This window comes from Haliotis rufescens, unplaced genomic scaffold, assembly GCF_023055435.1.
Source record: "Haliotis rufescens isolate VD_foot unplaced genomic scaffold, xgHalRufe1.0.p SCAF_16, whole genome shotgun sequence".
In the NCBI taxonomy this organism is placed as follows: domain Eukaryota; kingdom Metazoa; phylum Mollusca; class Gastropoda; order Lepetellida; family Haliotidae; genus Haliotis; species Haliotis rufescens.
In genome coordinates, this window is record NW_025963846.1 from 20,520,772 (window position 1) to 20,540,647 (window position 19,876).

Sequence of the window (19,876 nt, forward strand, 5' to 3'; positions counted from 1 at the left end):
GTAGTAGTAGTAATGATAGAAGTAGTAGTAATAGTAGTAGTAGTAGTAGTAGTGGTAGTAGTAGTAGCAGTAGTAGTAGGAGTAATAGTAGTAGTAATAGTAGTAGTAGTAGTAGAAGTGGTAGTAATATTAGTAGTAATAATAGTAGTAGTAGGAGTAGTAGTAGTTGTAGTAACAGTGGTAGTAGTAGTAGTAGTGGTAGTAATAGTAGTAGTGGTGGTAGTAATAGTAGTAGTAGTAGTTATAGTAGTAGTAATAATAATAGTAGTAATAGTTGTTGTAGTAACAGTGGTAGTAGTAGTAGTAGTATTTGTAGTAGTAGTAGTAGTAGTAGTAGTAGTAGTAGTAGTAGTAGTAGTCTAGCAGTAGTAGCAGTTGTATATTTCTAGATATTGTAAATTCCTACAAGTTAACCAAATATTTCACGTGACTGACATGATCGCCCTGTTGGACCTGACTCCCCCGTGGGGCCGGAAGGGGATCTGACACGTGACTGCCTGGTACAGGGTGCAGCCCACACTCCAGAGGTCAATGGAGGAGTCGAAGCAGATGACGGCACCACGGTCCACGAACGCCTTCTCGTACACTTTGGGGTGCTGATCCAATAGAAAACATCTGTGGCTATAATGGTGTATACAGAAACGTTATTTGTACATAAAATATACGCTTCAATCACTGAACGTTCTATACGCCTTATTCCAATTATGTACAGTTATGTTAAATCTGTTGCCATGACGATTGTAGCTGTACATGATAAGCAAAGACAAACTTTCCAATGTCTGTCTGTTAATTTATTTGTTGATGAACGCCGTCATTCAGCAATATTCCAACTCTATGACGGCGATCTCTATATAATCGAGTTTGCACCAGACAATCCAGTGGTTGATATCATGAGCATCGATCAACGCAATTGGAATACGATGACAGGCATCAACCTAGTCAGCGAGCCTGACCACCCCATCCCGTTAGTCGCCTCTTAAGACGAGCAAGGGTTGCTGAAGACCACGTTTAACCCGGATCTTCACGGGTAACTTCCTGTTATGTTACTTGTTTGTGTTTGGATATTTCTGACTCCATCTCCCACAAAGAGGCTCCACGATTTATTGTAAGGATAGGTATCTTGCGAGGGTCATGTTTTAGACTTGAACCAAGTCCCAGTTTAGTGCAAATGAAAGAGAGAATAATATGCATCAAGAGTCAAGAGTATTTTACCAGATATTCTTCAGTTCCCGCCAGGGACATAAACAAATCTTCCTCTTCTATCAATCGACTGGCTCCGAAATCAGACAACTTGTATGTGCAACTGCAAAAAAGAGTGAGTGAGTATGGTTTTACGCCGCTTTTAGCAATATGTCAGGTATGTCACGGCGGGAGACAGCAAATGGGCTTCAAACATTGTACCCATGTGGGGAATCGAAGTCAGGTCTTCGGCGTGACGAGCGAACGCTTTAACAACTAGGCTACCCGACCGCAGCGAACAATATCACACATAAATCCTGCCCTAGTAAAAAGGCTGGATACTGTACACGTACAACAGTTACTATGTTACACAAGTGATTCGCATAAGCATATGTAACTCTCAATTCAGTAACACAACACTCTCTCCTGTAACGCGAACCATACACTTTTTTCAAGGCTGTTATCAACCGTATATGAGATGTCAGTCATATGTATGTTCATCTGGTCATAGTCATCACTATTCTGAGCTATATGATTTCCAAAAAAGTCACTTGCCCAAGGAGACGCCACATGTGCTTCAGTATGGGGCAGGACCGAAGCCCTAGAAACTCTCAGGAGCCAACGCGGTCAACCACCCAAGGACTCGCCACGACAGACGTTGCTCAACTTAACCTGATTTGTGACCACGTGCCTACACACGGTGGTATGTCGAATAATCGAGTCTGGGTCAGACAAACCAGTGATTGAAGCTTTAGGGGCGATCCACAAGCTAAGTCAGCAGAGTCTGACCACCCGATTGACTTTTGTCCACTCTTACGATAAGCATCGGACACTGAGATGTATTCTACGCTGGGATTCCGATTAAAGTTAAACTACTCATTGGTTTCCAATCAGTATCAGGTCGGTGTTAGCATTACCACACGACTGCAGATGAGATAATACAGTCATGGGAGGTATACAGCGGAAATAGGTTTACCTTCCGTCGTTGTCGATGTGGCGCAGAATGTTGCCGGGTTTGATGTCCCGGTGCACGTACTTCTGTGTATGAAGGTAATGAACGGCCGAACCTGGAAAACAATCAACAGAATCTCAATGTCGCCTCTCAGCACACAACAATGTCGCCTCTCAACACACAACAATGTCGCCTCTCAGCACACAACAATGTCGACTCTCAACACACAACAATGTCGACTCTCAACACACCATGTCGACTCTCAACACACAACAATGTCGACTCTCAACACACAACAATGTCGACTCTCAACACACAACAATGTCGCCTCTCAACACACAACAATGTCGCCTCTCAACACACAACAATGTCGACTCTCAACACACCATGTCGACTCTCAACACACAACAATGTCGACTCTCAACACACAAAAATGTCGCCTCTCAGCACACAACAATGTCGACTCTCAACACACAACAATGTCGACTCTCAACACACAACAATGTCGCCTCTCAACACACAACAATGTCGACTCTCAACACACAACAATGTCGACTCTCAACACACCATGTCGACTCTCGACACACAACAATGTCGACTCTCAACACACAACAATGTCGACTCTCAACACACAACAATGTCGACTCTTAATACACCATGTCAACACAGCAAACAACAATGTCGACTCTCAGCACACAACAATGTCGACTCTTAACAAAACACAATGTCGACTCTCAACACACAACAATGTCGACTCTTAACAAAAAACAATGTCGAATCTCAACACACAACAATGACGTCTCTCAGCACACAACAATGTCGACTCTCAACACACAACAATGTCGACTTTTAACACACCATGTCGACACTCATCACACAATGTCGACTCTCAGCAAACAACAAAGTCGACTCTCAACACACCTTGTCGACACTCATCACACCATAACGACCCTCAAGGCACCATGTCGACACTCATCACACAATGTCGAAATTCATCAGACCTTTTTGACTCTCATCACACCACATCGACCCTCTACACACACCAAGCTCGACTCTCATCACACCATGTCGACCTTCATCACATCATGTCGACCTTCAACACAACAATGTCGACCTTCATCACACCATGTCGACCTTCAACACAACAATGTCGACCTTCATCACACCATGTCGACCTTCAACACAACAATGTCGACCTTCATCACACCATGTCGACCTTCAACACAACAATGTCGACCTTCATCACACGGCATGTCGACCTTCATCACATCATGTCGACCTTCATCACATCATGTCGACCTTCAACACAACAATGTCGACCTTCATCACACGACATGTCGACCTTCAACACAACAATGTCGAGCTTCATCAAACCATGTCGACCTTCAACACAACAATGTCGACCTTCATCAAACCATGTCGACCTTCAACACAACAATGTCGACCTTCAACGCAACAATGTCGACCTTCAACACAACAATGTCGACCTTCATCACACCATGTCGACCTTCATCACACCATGTCGACACTCATTACATAATGTCGACCTTCAACACACCATTTCGAAACTCAACACATGTCGATCATCATTACACCACGTCGACCTTCATAACAAACATGTCGAACCTCAACACAGCATGTTTAAACTAGTGTCAGCTGCCCAAAGACATAAGACCGGCAGAAAGCACTGAAGACCTGGATCTGACCCGGAATACCCACACAGTAACATGAAATGAATGCATTAGATTAGTTTAACACATCTCACCGAGGCAAGTGAGTTAACTGACTATAAAAGTCCAGTTTCCACCCTGGCCGAACTAGGCTGGTATTATGGAGTTACATTTTGGCTGGACTAACGAATCTATGCATAGTCCAATCAAAATTGTGCACCGAAATCGAAATCCGGTTCGTAGAGTGTCATGCAGATTTCGGTCGACTGCAGGATTTGCAAAGCATGTGCACCGCTAACTCGTTGTCAACAGATATTTTCTCAATCTTCTCATGTTTTTAATCAAGGTTCTCACATGATTTTGATGCACTTCGCGATGTAAGACTCGTTTTATCACAATATAGATCTTGATTATCGATCAGATCGTCTTGACTGGGCGCCACCGTTTTGTTTGAAACAAATGCAAGTGATACGAGTGGTTGAATCTGATTGGTCAATAGGAGAGGCATAGAAAAGACATATCTCGTAATAGCCACTGGTGGCGCTACGATCGAGCCCAGGAATTCCAGCCTAGTTCGGCAAGGGTGGAAACTGGACTTCAAAAGTCAGTTAACTCTCTTGCATCGGGAAGATGAGTTTAACACCGATTTTAACAGTATTTCAGTTATATCACAGTGTGCCTTAATGTGGGAGGAAAGCCGGAAGTGATGCAGATCTTAGACATTTATTCTGCTGAAAAAAACAAGAAACATAATCGGGGCGAATCTGGGGTTCGAACCCACGATCACAGATTTCTGGCACGCCTAAGAGAAGCAACTCTTCGCAGCGAACTACAGCGTCTTATATGACTGGGCCACTGTTCCCCCGGCGGAACATGAAAAAGGTCCAGTCTACAGCAGATCATCTTACCGAGGCAAGCGAATCAACTGACTGTAAAAGTCCACTTTCCGGGGCTTTTGCAGTCAGTTAACTCCCTCTCCTCGGGAAGATGACCGCAGATCTACTCACCGAGATGCTCCAGCAGTAGCAACGTTTCGGAGTCCCCCAGTCCCCGGCTGTTGTGGGGTTCCTGCAGGAAGGTGTGTAGACTCTCCTCACACAGTTCCAACACCAGCAGCGTCCTCCCCGTAAACGCCTGGAACATGAGACGAACATTTAGACCCAGAAATAACGTTGTCTCATTTCAAAATATATAAATTTATCTCCAAAAACAACAAACTCCAAATGGAGCTCAAAACAATGCTTTATTTCAGCTGAAGCAATCTAGACTTGCCAAATCATTCTAGACTTGAGCTGGATTTCTTTCTTACTATATTCTCCAGGGTCTGGGAGGCAGACTACTTGAACATGTACCATCACTGTTAGGTATTTGATATTCTGGCGCGGAAATGTTTTGAAACAAGTAGATAAGTCATCGATATATTCCGCAATTGCAAATAATTGTTGTGGATAAATATATTAAACTTCCCAAAGTATCTCAAGGGACCAGTTCACTACTAGAACTATCTATATGCCAAGTTTGGTTAAGAAAATATAAATGCACTGTTTTCAAGATCTGCTCCGGAAAGGAGGACTTCCCCCATTTTCATTCAATGTAAAAGTTGTTGCTATAGAAAATCAGTTATTGTTTTTAAATCCCCAAAAATCAAAAGGCACCAGTTCACCACAATACCAACCAATGTAGCAAATTTGATTCGTGAAGAAAACGTGTACGGTTTTCAATATCTGCTCCGGAAACGAGCAGTTTTCAGTCTAAGTCAAAGTTGTTGCCATGGAAGTATTGGAAACGCGAAAAATGTTTTGGTAAAAAAAATCAAACTATCAAAAGACATCAGTCCGCTAGAAAACACAATGCTGTGATAATCCGAACTATTCTGATAATAACCCTTTACTCCAAACACTCACATTTACGTGAGAGCGTGTACGAGTCCCGACTGATGCCAGTTTTATAGTGCTTACTCGATTATATAGCTGGAGTACTGCTGTGTGCGGCGTTAAACAACAAACAAACAATCATATCTCGGTATGAGTCTAACCCACACGACGCTAGAAATAGACGCCTCAACAAATTTCGCTCATGGGAGAGGAGGCGTTCTGTGGAAAGTCACGAACCACTTTGATGAAATCAACGGGCATGGATATGAGGCCGACAAACCAAGAAACATAAAAAATCTAGGATTCGAACCCACGATTATAGGTTTCTGCGAACCTAAGGAACGCAACTCTGCACAGCGAACTGTCCTGAAGACTGACACCCAAAGAATGGCAATAATGATCGGATCGCATCACAGAGCAGGACCTTGTGCCTCAAGGTTATCGATACCATGGGAACTCACCTCTTCCTCTTCGCCAAAGAATTTGATGATGTTGTGGTGGTTAAGTTGTTGCAGTGCAGATACCTCGCGTCGGCGTTCTTCAGAGCGTGCCCACTGTGCGTCTTTAAATATTTTCAAAGCGTGTTGTTCCCCTGTACCCTGCCATCAGCAGAACATTTTATGTTATTAATATCCCTGCTATTGAGTTGACTCAGACAGAACAGTATTGGAGCACAGATCACCCGATTCACATTTTGTAACGACCCAATTCACATTGCAGTCGACTCTTTAAGTCCTGGAGACGCATTCTGCCCGAAATCGCCACAGACTGTTCACTGTTCACTGTTCCATTGGCTTGTTGTTTTACGCCGCACTCAGCAATATTCCAGCTATATGACGGCGGTCTGTAAATAATCGAGACTGGATCAGACAATTCAGTGATTGACATCATGAGCATCGATCCACGCAAATGGGATCGATGACATGCTTCAACCAAGTCAGCGAGCTTGACCACCCGATCCCTTTAGTCGCCTTTTACGACAAGCATAGTCGCCTTTTACGGCAAGCATGGCTTGCTGAAGACCACTACCTCGGATCTTCACGGGTCTATCACTGTTCCATGTTAACTAAAAGTCCTGTCTAAAGTAAAATGAGGAGTAACAGAAACAATGCCTCTTGATTTTTCATTATATGTTTGATTTTTAAATGAGTATGTCTCAAGTTAGCGATATTATATCCAAAAGGTTAAATACATTGCCGCTTAGTTAGCAATCTAAGAATACTTCTACGTGGTTTTAGTTTTTAAAATATAATTTGGTTTCAAACTTTTAGAAATTCAAAAAAAATTATTCGCATAATACAGAGCTGGTAGGTACCTAAGACAGTATCTTTGAAAATAAATAAAAAATGCCTATTCAGCACACATTTACAACATCTCATACATGGCAGAGGCCATGTGGTTGCAAGTTCATTTCTTACCCGAGTCTTCATTCGATCTCATTAAAATCAGATCTTAGTTCTCGCTACCGCTAAACAAAGCTTTGTTCAGCGGTAGCGAGAACTAAGATCTGATTCTAATGAGATTAAGTCTTCATTGAACCAATGTGTTTTACACAAAAGTATCCAGCCTCATATTACTTTTTACAAACGGCTCAGGAATGAGTGATGGATAGACATAAACAGTTCTTTCAATTTCAATTATAAAAAAAAACAAAAAAAACTGTACTTTCTTTTGCCCCCCAGTTCATCTTGTGCTGAATCAGCTGTTCTTCAACTCGATAGTGTATATAGCTAAAGGCATTCTCCACTATGTCAAATTCGCATGTGCGACATGCCCATACGCCTCATAGACCCCTAAGATCCGGGTTAGAATAGGTCTTCAGCAACCCATGCTTGTCTTAAGAGGCGACTATGCTTATCGTAAGAGACAACTAACGGGATCGATTGGTCAGGCTCGCTGACTTGATTGATGCATGTCAACCTATCCCAATTGTGTGGATCCGTACTCATGATATCAATCACTGGATTGTTTGGTCCGGACCGCCGTCATATAGCTGGAATATTGCTGAGTCCCCTTAGTAAGACATGATGCTATTAAGTTTAAATAGATTCTTGCACACTTGTAATCTAGAGTGTATATCACATTATATCATATTTTAGATATAAAAATGAAGTGAGATTCAAATAAACTAGATGTCTGTCTGTCTATATTAGAATTACAAATGTTGTCTCGATATATTGCTAATATTTTGAAAACCATGAACTAACATTATTATACAACAGCTGCTGTTCGTTATCTGTCCGTGCCATCCTCAAATTAAATTGGTATTATTGGTACGTTTCATATATAATTGGATTACCTGAAGCGGAAATAAAGTTTACTTGAGGTGAGTCGAAACCAATTGATATTAAAATTAGTCAATGCTGGAAATCAGTCTGGGGTCAAGTCTACATGACAATGAGACTTTTGATCTTTCGTATTCCAATAAGCACACCTTTATATAAGCTAGGATGAGAGAAAACTAGTAAACATGGAGAGTATCTAACGAAATCCGCCGGTTCCAAAGTATACAATTTCCATATCTTTTAGTAGGACTGGGACTGGTATCTCGGGTACTCTGGTCTTCACGTGCTTCTCAAACTTTTCGTTCTACGACTAATGTGGGATGAATAACTCCAGTATACTATATTCAGAGCTCCAGATAAGCTTTTGGTGTTGTGGGTTTTTTACCCATGCATTTTAAAATCATTTGGTATCAGTAATTCCACCTTGGTATTCAAATTTCTGTTACCCACTAGTTTTTACACATGTGGGTATTTAAGTAAAATATTTAAAAACACTATTCATCAAGTCCCTGCAAACTGGTGTCGTGTGGTTTCGAGAGCTTTATAGGACTCAAAAATACCACGATACTTCCATAAGAAAGTGTGATGGCAAATGATCATGATGTAACTGTCATCGTGGAGTTTGGCAAGGTTGACGGAATGTCCGGTTATAATTTCAAAATAAGTTGCTGATTTGCTAATCGAATAAGCAGGGTTACTTCACAATATTTTGATGACACGCACAAGTTTTATCTTTGTAGCGTATCTGTAATGTTCGTTGCGTATTTGATACGCTTGGATTTTATTTTACTGCGTATTTCTGCATTTCTGGTGCGTATTTTACGCAGATACACAGCTTATCTGGAGCTCTGTCAATTACATGTAAAACATTAAGGAAGCATGGGAATTACCTTTTGTAATCCAATATAGACATCGCAGGACGACCCTGTTCCAAGCAGATCTTTTTTCGTATAAATGTGGGTTGTTGTTTTTTTTTCGCCTTCTCCGTCAGACGCCGGATGAAACATCACCTAGCATTTCCAAAGCCTTGAAGTCAACTTCTGAAAAATATATATAGAACAGGATACTTTTAAATGGCAATTATTTTCCCGTGGAGATCGACATCCGGCTCGTTCGACCAGGTGGTTTCCCTGCCAAGTTTGGCTGCTGCTTTTTTTAACGATCTGCGGGTTTTTAGAGACGTGTGACGTGGCAAAAACACACCAAAACAGGATCCGTTTAATAAAGCGCAACCACTGGTATTGACACTTCGCTTTAATGGAAATACCCCAGCATTACTTTCAACTCCCATGTTCATGGAACTATTCGGGTTCCACTGTGCCAGAACTGCTCAATGCCAGAGACAGCGAATTTTGCCGAAGAGCAGCTGCCACAAGCGGGGCTTATTCTAAACATATATAGTCTGAGATTGGGTGACAGTTGACGTCATGGCAATATTGTGCACAATTAAGCATGGATATACGTTCTGATTTTGTAGCAAATATTGAAGCGTATGCTTCCTGGTCAAGACTCGATTATTTACAGACCGCCGTCATATAGCTGGAATATTGCTGAGTGCGGCGTAAAACAACAAACCAAAAAAAAAGCAAATCCTGTATTTGTGACCCCTGTGGTGATTCCGGGTTACAACTGATCACAGGAAACCGATGTTGGCCGTAAGAGGCTAATTAATGGATCGGTAGTAGGGCTCGGAGACTAGGTTGATAGCGTGTCATCGTACCCCTGCGACAAGGGGCGTGGCTCATAATATCAATCACTGGTTTGTGTGGTCCATACTCGATTATGTACACGACGCCCTCATCCAGCTAGAATATTGCTGAGTGCGACGTAATACACAAAGTAATATTGCTTTATGTGTACATGTATCAAAATGAAATATGATATCGCGTTAATAGTGAGTGAGTATGTTTTTACGCCGCTTTTAGCAATATTCCAGCAATATCACGGCGGGGACACCAGAAATGGGCTTCACACATTGTACCCAAGGTGTTCGGCGTGACGGGCAAATTTCATCCATTCCCCTAATGGAATCCGTCCTGAAAATGTCCAATAAGTATTCATTAAAATCACAAGGCTACCCGACCGCCCCTCGCGTGAATAGCATTGGTCAGGCAAATTTCATCCATTTCCGTAATGGAATCCGTAATCTGAATATGTCCAATAAGTATTCATTAAAATCGATAAATGATCAGTTTATTCAGAATAGTAAATAAATAAATTTGTCAAAATATCTTTTTCGTTTAAGAAAAAAACGTAGACTTGTTGATTATGTTTCAATGTATTACACTACATATTAATAGACTCTAGGTTAATTTAGAGATATAAGACGGAAAGACACAAGATATTGATGCAAAGCAATCTGATGATAAGGCATTAGCGTAGAGTTATTTTTCCACAGCACGATGTAACTGGTCGGCATAGAAACCGTTATCAGAATCGGAAATCGGCACCTTCGACGTCAACCACGTGTTCCATAGACACTCAAGGAACAAAGCAAACAAAAAACCAAATCCTGTATTTATGACCCCTGTGACCGGTTCATATATAACTCACTTACGTGTGTCGGACTCTACGATACCTCATATCATCATATCCGAGTTATCGTTCACGTTCAAGTAATCGCACTGAGCATACGATCTCTCTACGCTGGAAGGCATTCAAATATTCCCCCATGCGAAATTCTACCTTGGCGATCATTTGTGAAAAGTGGAGATCCACCCTTTCTTGGAATAACTGTGACGTTCAAGCTGACTTTCTTCCTGGAATAACTGTGACTTTCAAGCTGACTTTCTTCCTGGTAACAGTTTACAAAGTCCACATTCCCACGAAAAGAGCGATGTATGGACAAGAACATTGATGGGACACCAAGAGATGGGACACCAAGAAATGGACATCACATATTTTATCTATGTTAAAATCGAACCCGGGTCCTCGGCGTGACGAGCGAATGCTTTAACCACTAGGCTACCCCCTTGAATGACTTCACACGTGCAGGAGGTCATAATAATATAACACTGGCATATGAAATACTAGTTGAATTATAAGCCAGCGATATTTGATGCAGAGTTTGAGTGTAGAAACGCATATGCAAATAATAATAATAATAGTAATAATAATAATAATAATAATGATAATAATAATAATGATAATAATTTGTAGAGCGCCTTCTCCAGTGAGCCGGATTACTGATCAAAGGCGAACGAACAGCTCTGATCTGTGGTTCAAAGGTCTGAAGAAGTGAGCCTGTACCTGAATGACGTGTCTTTAATGAAGGGTATGTCGCTTTCTCTGAAGAAGTCATTGACCTACCATGATCGGCACCTCAAGGCCATAAGTATGTCACGTAGAAACACCTCTTTAGCCGCTACTTTGTCTAGTAACAAAGAGAGCATGCCACGGCCCGAAACGAAAGATACATTCTACTTTAATTCCGCGAAAGGGCCTGCCCCGCTGTTCCAGGAAATAGCAACCTTCAGTTGCCAATCAGCAGTTCAGCGAGTTTAGCGCGCTCTTTAACCGAAGCACTCCATTAAGCCGTCAACACGATGATCCATCAGCGTTTCTCTGACTAAATACACACTTGTGAAAATATATGTGTGGACACTGGTTTGGTTTACTGTAATCTCAGCAAACAGCTCTTAACATTTTTATAGTCCGGCGATAGGCCTGGGCTTGGAGGTATCTCAAATAGCCAAACATTACATTACATTTCCTCGTCACCTGTGGCATAAGTGTAGGCTCGATTCTATGGAGAGTGCATAGGTGGTTTAGTGGTGTACAGGGTCGCAACACGAATGATAGATCATTCGAATCCAAGCGTCGACCTTTAGAAAACCCCACTTTTTTTTCTGTCTGTCAGTATCATCATCATGTACATGGGTTTCACATTCGGCCTTTTAAACGTTAAATCCAACTCCGTGATTCCAGAAAACACTTCCTCACTGGATTGTCTGGTCCAGACTTGATTATTTACAGCCCACCGTCATAAGGCTGTAACATTGCTGAGTGGCGTAAAACAACAAACAAACAAACAAACAGTAGTTGTTTAAAGGGCAAGTTCACACGGAAATTAACCTATTTTTCTTGTACTTTTTCCACATTAAAAGTGTTAACCTAGAAGTGTCATAGACAAAAATATAAAAATATCACAATTAATTAACATATTTTTCGCATTAAAACGATTTATATTTTTCACATTTACCAAGTGTTCTATTTCCACAACAAAAACACAATGGCTTATGCCCCTTGCAATATGACGTCATTGGTGCCAATTGATAAACATTATGACGTCATCATGCTTTGTTAGAGCCGCTTCACGTGGTGTAGGTCTAGATGTGTGATTCTAGCGTCTCAGATGCCAGCCAGCATAGTGTTATGCTGAGTCACCACTGCGTCGGAGTGTGTCGTAGACCATGTTGTTTTACCGCAAACTGGTACTTGATATCTTTTGCGTTGAGAATAGACAGGGACCCAGTTGAATTGGCACCAATTACGTCATAATCTAAGGGGGATAACTCAGGCCTGTTTAGCTCGAAAAACGAAGGCCTCATAACGGCATATCATTTTCACACTATTGTGAGCTTCCTACTTTCACTGTGAAAAAAATGAGTGTATATTTTCAAACACAGATACTAATTAATTCTAAAATTGCGTTTTGTTTAGAAAAAGAAAGAAAGTGATTTTTGCGTGTACACTTCCCCTTTAATAAGGGCTTGTTGAATGAGACGGATTAAACATCAAGCACAAAACAAAATGAATGTTATGATGATGGAGCACAACAAATCTGAAGCTGTGATTATAAGGAAATTGCATGCTTTTCACTGTCAAACACCCCTCTCTGTATAAATGTAACCGGAGTGGTTTATGTGAATGAATCACTAAACGCAGGTTGATTTGTGGATGCCAGTTGTTTTAATACAGAAATAAAACGGCCACCATATAAATGTCCTCACCAGGTGTATGGCACTGTGCCTTATGATGTCACAACATCAGACATTTGCTGGTGGGGACACACCTGTGACAATTGACTCAATTCTATCTGCGATGAACCGACAACTTGTCTCCATACATATTCAACTACAAGTGTGAATTTAAACTGACCAGACCCATAATGCACCCTGTCACTGAAAGTAAGGGGCTGGGGCTAAACAATAGAGACCAGAGAAACAATAGAGAAGGCAAGCGCATGGGTGACTGTGCTATTGTATTAGTGAAGCAGGTTAGATTGAAGGGTAGACTAAAACTTAGGTATTAAAATAAGAGGTGACCTTAAAATACACTTGATGATATATACATAATTACATACTACTACATAAATACTATATATAGATGAGCGTTTGGTAGTAAAAACATCTGATTAAAATAATGAAAATTGTAAGTCTTTGTAACATCGACAGTGATGTTTGATAGTTAAAAAGGCATAGATTTTCATTATTTAAGCAAAATGTCATATTCCCGTGATAGAGAGGGATTCAGTAGCAATAGTTAATTATTCGGGGCGACATCCTCTTCTTGACTTTGGAGTAGCCTCCCCTGTTCGAAGCAGACGACCAAATCTACAGAAAGTCCAAATATCTACACGTTTTGCCATACGTACGGTTTTCTGATGTTGCAGTAAGGCTAAAAGCATATGGTAGACAGAATATGATCCAACATTATATCATCTTATTCAGTTAAGTTTACTGAGGCTAACATTGAGGTCAAAGTATGATGTGAGAATATCAATTACGTGCATCGTAATCTCTAAATATATGTACAATGTATATCTATAAGTCAACGTCATGACTGACTTTGATGAAATAGTCGAGGCACCAGTAGAAGTCTCATAACCAGTTTGATGTATAAATAATCAATATATTACGTTTTACACACTGTCATATACGATAGTGTTTTTACTCAAGTTCATTGCATAGCATCATGTTTGTGTTTTCCTATCAATAGTATGCATTTTCCAGAATCCAGCCAATAGCATCGGTGATAATATACAACTGTATCACATAAAATTGACTGGTACATAGTTTTAAGTACTAACGCCACACAAACATCACCACATGTGTTACAAACACACGTTCCTCCATTAGTCACGTAACGTGAGGTTTCAAACATAACTAAAACTGAAACAGTTTCAGAGTACGAAATACACATACCTGCTGGCTGTCCGACCATTTCAGTTCGCTGACGAGAGACCTGGATTTCATCATGAGTGAGAATAGATTCAGAGTCTGTAATAGAAATGATACACATTGGTTTCCCCTTAGTAAGCTTAAGGGGGGGACAATTATTTTTAGCGTCACAAAACATACACCAAGTTGGGATATTACTTAAAAACATTACCGGTACACATTTTCAAAATGACCAACAAAATATTAATATTAAGCCTTTAATATATTGATTCAATACATTTTAAAATAACCCAAACAAGACAAAATATGTAAATAAAAGGTCAGTCGTCAGTTCTATTCTAGTTTCCTAAATACGTCGCAGATTTCTTTCATTATTAAGCATTTAGAAAATAAACATTCGTCATAATAATATCAAGACATCTATACAAACACATAATACACAAACATCCCCGTTGAAAACTTTTGTTGGTTTAAACGTACAATTCAAACGTGTGAGATGTAATTGTATTATTTCCCACCAACCAGCGCAGTGGTCTATTTATAGACCAACTTTTTGCTACGTCATTCCCGTTTATAATAGCCATGTGTAAATATGTATGTGAAGCTTTCAAATCCGTTTGCGAAAAGTATCGGAGGGGGTTTGAACGTTTATATGCAACTGCTACAGTAAACGGTTTGCTTACTTCCGGGTTTGTTGAGATTTGATTGCAGCAGAGATCATATAATCTATTTTATGGTCTCTAATTGAAGCTGTTAAAGTGAAGTGATTTGATGTCTGTCTGTGAATGGGGTCCATATTAGATACGGTATTACCATTGCAACCTTACTATCGATTCTGTGTCCACGTTGCAGGGGAATAACCTTCTTATTTCACTGAAGAAAATACCAAATCCTTTGATTTTACTGTGTATGAGCAGAATATCTACCAAACGGTATCCTCATATATAGCCAGCTGATATCTGAATTGATATGATGATATAGGCAAGAGACAGGGTCACCGCTTGCTCGACTTGCATATCGGACAAAGTCTATATTCAGTTAATACACCACGTATCCTCTAACAGAACACAGGGTCACGCTATCTTAATGTAGATTGCGCTTGCATTACCTGTATACGTGGTATAGAAAGGCTTATCAATAAACGTATCACACTATCTGAGCATGCATATGGTAGGGGCTCCCTGAACTGATTCATTATCAACAATCATTAACATTTTGTGGCTCTGTTTCTCAGAATAACATCCTTACGCTGAACGAATACAACGTTAGTATGTTTTGTAAAATGCATAATGCCATTCAACGTTCGTAGAAAAAAACAACAAAGGCTCTTTCTTAACTAGGTCACTCGATCCTTTCCCGGGCAATATGATCAGCTTCTTTGTGCAGTGTGTATCGGTTGTCAAACAGTAATTGGTGCATATATTTATGTATCAGATATATTAGCGTCAAATGCACCGATACAAATGGACCGGATATTGCCAAATTGTGTGAGTTTGGCATTGAACGTGAGAGGCAGATACTTACTTGAGTGGCCGTGATCAAGGAAGTTGTATGTATGAGGTGGATCTATTTTTAGATGTGGAATTTCCAAGTGGATTCTCCTGAAAAAGGCCACCCTGTACTGTCGCTTACACACCATTAACATGTTTGGGTTGTTAAGTGGAGTATCTCACTTTGGTCAGTCAGTCAGTCAGACATGGTCGTTTTATTGAATCTCATCTAGTCCTGTCGCATCTGCCACACTCAGTGTAACCTACTTTCGTTTTGCATGTATATAGTTCATAACCCCCAGCCACCATATTTGCCACACTATTAGGTGTATCAAGTGACCATCCTATTCTCAATATTAATATTAATGCTGTCATTATTCTGTAGATGGACGCAATGTGTATGAAAAGGATACATGTTTCGGCTCGCAAAACACAAATGTCAAAAGTAAACCTACATGTCAGTATGTGTCAAATTCACAAACAGTTCACGACAGTAAAACCACCAAGAAGGAAATGTAGGTTGTTCGCGTCATCAGGATATTGAACGCAGTTTCCAGGTGTTTGTGACGAAGGAACATTTCAGGTATCTACACGCCAGGGGTGTTCAACTATTAAAAAAAATTAAATATAATTATGCTGCATTAAAAACTTCATTTTACGGCTGGGAGACTAGTTGCAGCACGACTGTGTAGGCAGTTGTATCTCATTTGTTACATGTCTCATATGCTATCTTGCTATATGAAACTCAAGACAGATAATCTCTGCAACGTCATGTAGCCAAATATGGGTGTTGTAGACACATTTTAAATTCTCATGATTTTATCTTCTTTTGCAAAAAAAATTTGAACATTATGAAATAGCTCCTTAGCTGCACATTTCGAACATTTTAATAAAAAGGAAAACAAAATGGTATTCCGTAGAAGTAGATATCTAAAACGACTTGTGAAGATCCGGGTTAGAATTGGTCTTCAGCTAGCTGAGTTTAGTTTAGTGTGGCCTGTTTGTAATTTGGTTATTGCCCGGTCGACTTTTTTGGTTTTACGATTGATTTGGGTTTTTTAGTGGCTTTTGTAGCAGGTGTTCGAGTTTGCTCAGTTGCATCTGGAATGAACCATTTTATACCCACATTGGCCGTTACTTGTCATGTAGTGCACGTGCATGGGTTGAACCACTGGTTGCGTTCAGGCGTGGGTTGTGGGTAGCTTTTTCCATCATGTTCAATATTGCCCTTTGTATTGTTTTCTATTGTCGTCTATTTTTTTTAAGTTTCACAAAAGCATCCAATCAGTGTGACATAGGCAAAAACAACATGATCTTCACCCAGGCCTATTGACGCTTGTTAGCATATGTATATGTTTGACCCAACAAACCTAGGTGACCCTTCAATAATGACGCTGAGTATATATTGGTAATCTCCATGATCTAGTGGATAGAACGACTGCCCAGAGAGAGCTAGGAAGGTCGATGGTTCGATCCCCTTATACGTTATACCAAAAGACGTAAAAAGATGGTACTTGCCCTGCCTGGAGCTCGGCATTAATGGGATTGGCTGGCCGGCTCTAAGTCTCGACAAGACACACACGCACACACGCACGTCGCTTTACCTTCTTTTAGCGCAATAAATTTGAACGACACGTTACACCCCATTTCACTTCACCATTTTAGTTTCACAGGAGTAACTGGTTCGGGCCTCAAAGCAAAGGATGTCATAGCTTAATATTAAGAGTATTTCCATCTGTGTCTAGAAATGCAAGATGTAAATGTCAACATTAAATGTAGTCAACATAACTTTGGAATAATCCGGTAAAAACCATTTTTTTTATATACATTTACCATTAAAAGCATTAAATAATTTAACTCAAGTGCTGAATAATTTTAGATCTTAAAATGTAAAAGTTATATCTTTGGTGTTTCTCTTTGTAAATATACAGGTTTCCACAACAAGCTTATGTTCTGTTCTTTCTGTAGAAAATAGGCTCACGCCATCAAGAGGTGGGGGATTATACTTGCATTCATGATTCAGCCATGCCCTGTGGCTTGCTGACTTGGTTGATGCATATCATCGTATCCCAATTGCGTGGATTCTATGCTCATGATATCATTCACTGGATTGTCTGGTCCAGACATGATTATTTACAAACCGCCATCATATACCTGGAATATTGCTGAGTGCAGCGTTAGACAACATCAAACAAAACAGATCTCCTACCCAGAGTTCCATGGGGCCAGCCTGTGTCAGTGGTGTAATGCTGCGCCAACGGGATCGGTTGGTCAGACTCGCTGACTTCGTTGATGCATGCCATCGCATCCCAATTGCATAGATCGATGCTCATGATGTCAATCACTGCATTTTCTGGTTACATACCTTCATATGGGTGAATGCGGGGTTAAACAACAAACAAACAAACAATCTCATGTTTGATTTTTTTCCCTCAAGTCTAGAAAAGAGGTTATGCCAGCGCCCTTTCTTGCGCCACTAGTTTGAAGCCAAGCTAGATTTAAGCTGGGCCTCGTCTCTCATATCACAATATAAGCTTGGCGAAAGTTGACGATGCACACAAGGGGAGCAATGGTCTCCAAAGCATTGTGATGCAATTTCATCTCCTAGGAGAGATTGTTTGATGTCACCCATGCCAGCCTGAGCTAAATTGAATACATAGAGGATATTTGTATTCTCATTTCAGAGGAAAGTTTAACTCTCTGTGTGACCTGACTTAGTCAAGCGGTGCAGCTATATTCATATCTTGTTTTTTGTTTTTTTATCAATTATGTAATATCACATATAACTTTTACTAGAAGGTGAGTGAGTGGGGTTTTACGCCGCTTTTAGCAATATTCCAGCAATATCACAGCGGGGGACACCAGAAATGGGCTTCACACATTGTACCTATGTCGGGAATCGAACCCGGGTCTTCGGCGTGACGAGCGAACGCTTTAACCACTAGGCTACCCGACCGCACCATTACTAGAAGGTAATGAGACATTTGACTGTGTGTTCTATATGTTAAATGATTACATATGGAAATTCGTTTTAAGAGGTACCAAGTTATGAAATAGCAGTATCCTTTCCTCAACATACACACAAATTTTCTGCAGTCCAGTATATTCCAGTGCATGCACTCTGACAGTGTGCCTCCAGTTCTTTGCATCCAGTTAATAATTTGTATACATGTAGGACACCCAGTAATCCCTTTATATGCACGACTCTCTGTTGAATTTACCTGTAGAAAATGAATACAAACTAAGTGGGTGAGGGTATTGAGACACCCAAGTCACATGCCGGAATATCACCCGGTATATACAAATAAACAAGTTCAATAACAACAGTAAACACTTTATGTGCAAAAACCAATATAAAAATAACATTCTGGCTTCAGGATGTATATATGAAACATTCAAACAAGACAACATATATTAATTTCTCAGACATTCTCTTCATTTTCACAATTTTCCATGATTAAATGTGTTCTTACTAATATGCGTGAGTCAGTTTCTAATGAATGTATACCCCAGGAAAGAAGTTTAAGAACACATTCTTTTCATATGACTATAGTTAATTGTGGCATGACAGATTCACCATTTTTTGAGTAGCGTAAAAAAGGATTCAAGTTTGTGTGGTTTTGCACCAAAGGCTAGAACATCCTTTTCCCGAGTGCAGTTTCCTAATTTTTGGCTAAAATGATGTTCAGTGTTCCCCAAGCTGTGTTCCTCATCCCCTCAAGTGGATGTACAAGTACCATCAGCTGCAAACAGGAGCTTATCATTCACCTGGAAAAGCTACATGGGATAGTTATCATGATATAACATTTATACTAAGTTATCCTATAATAATTAGATCCACATCAAGTGCTTATATGAGTTATCATGGTGTAATATTTATACATCATTTTCCTATAATAATTAGATCCAAACCAAGTGCTTTTATGAGTTATCATGGTGTAATATTTATACATCATTTCATGTAATTATAGTTTAGCAAGTCATACTTATCATCAGGTAAAATGCACATATAAAATATCAGTAGTTTTAGTTATAGCTTTTTAGATAGATGCTAGCCTAAGGTAACGCGAGCGCATCTCCTAGACATACTATTCAATAAGACAAGAGTTATGTCTTCATAGTTTAATAGATTTTGAAGCTTTTAGATAAATGCTAGTCTAAGGTATCAAGATCCCATCTCCCAGACAAAAGATATGTCTACATAGTCTTATAGATTACCTTGAACTATTTTATTTAAGTAATATGGAAAATTTATTATGGAGTTTATGGAAAATGCTGGAAAGAAAATCTGTCCTCGGAAATAA

General features: G+C 40.1%; 1 protein-coding gene across 3 annotated transcripts in view; it reads right to left on the reverse strand.

The window, feature by feature from the left end:
* Positions 1 to 15,646, reverse strand: part of LOC124121979 (serine/threonine-protein kinase TBK1-like) — a 29,393-nt gene extending 13,747 nt beyond the window's left edge. The window contains exons 1-9 of one of the 3 annotated variants that reach the window (XM_046485125.2): positions 15,607 to 15,646; positions 14,107 to 14,181; positions 13,557 to 13,579; positions 8,851 to 9,000; positions 6,137 to 6,274; positions 4,809 to 4,935; positions 2,156 to 2,246; positions 1,213 to 1,303; positions 436 to 596 (exon numbers count right to left, since the gene is read on the reverse strand). In XM_046485125.2, the coding sequence (XP_046341081.2) occupies positions 436 to 596; positions 1,213 to 1,303; positions 2,156 to 2,246; positions 4,809 to 4,935; positions 6,137 to 6,274; positions 8,851 to 8,967 (725 nt within the window). In that variant the 5' untranslated portion in view covers positions 8,968 to 9,000; positions 13,557 to 13,579; positions 14,107 to 14,181; positions 15,607 to 15,646. Of the gene's footprint in view, positions 1 to 435; positions 597 to 1,212; positions 1,304 to 2,155; positions 2,247 to 4,808; positions 4,936 to 6,136; positions 6,275 to 8,850; positions 9,001 to 11,269; positions 11,950 to 13,556; positions 13,580 to 14,106; positions 14,182 to 15,606 lie in introns of those variants that run through there. The other 2 variants (XM_046485119.2, XM_046485132.2) reach the window with 2 other exon arrangements.
* Positions 15,647 to 19,876: the final 4,230 nt, after the last annotated feature.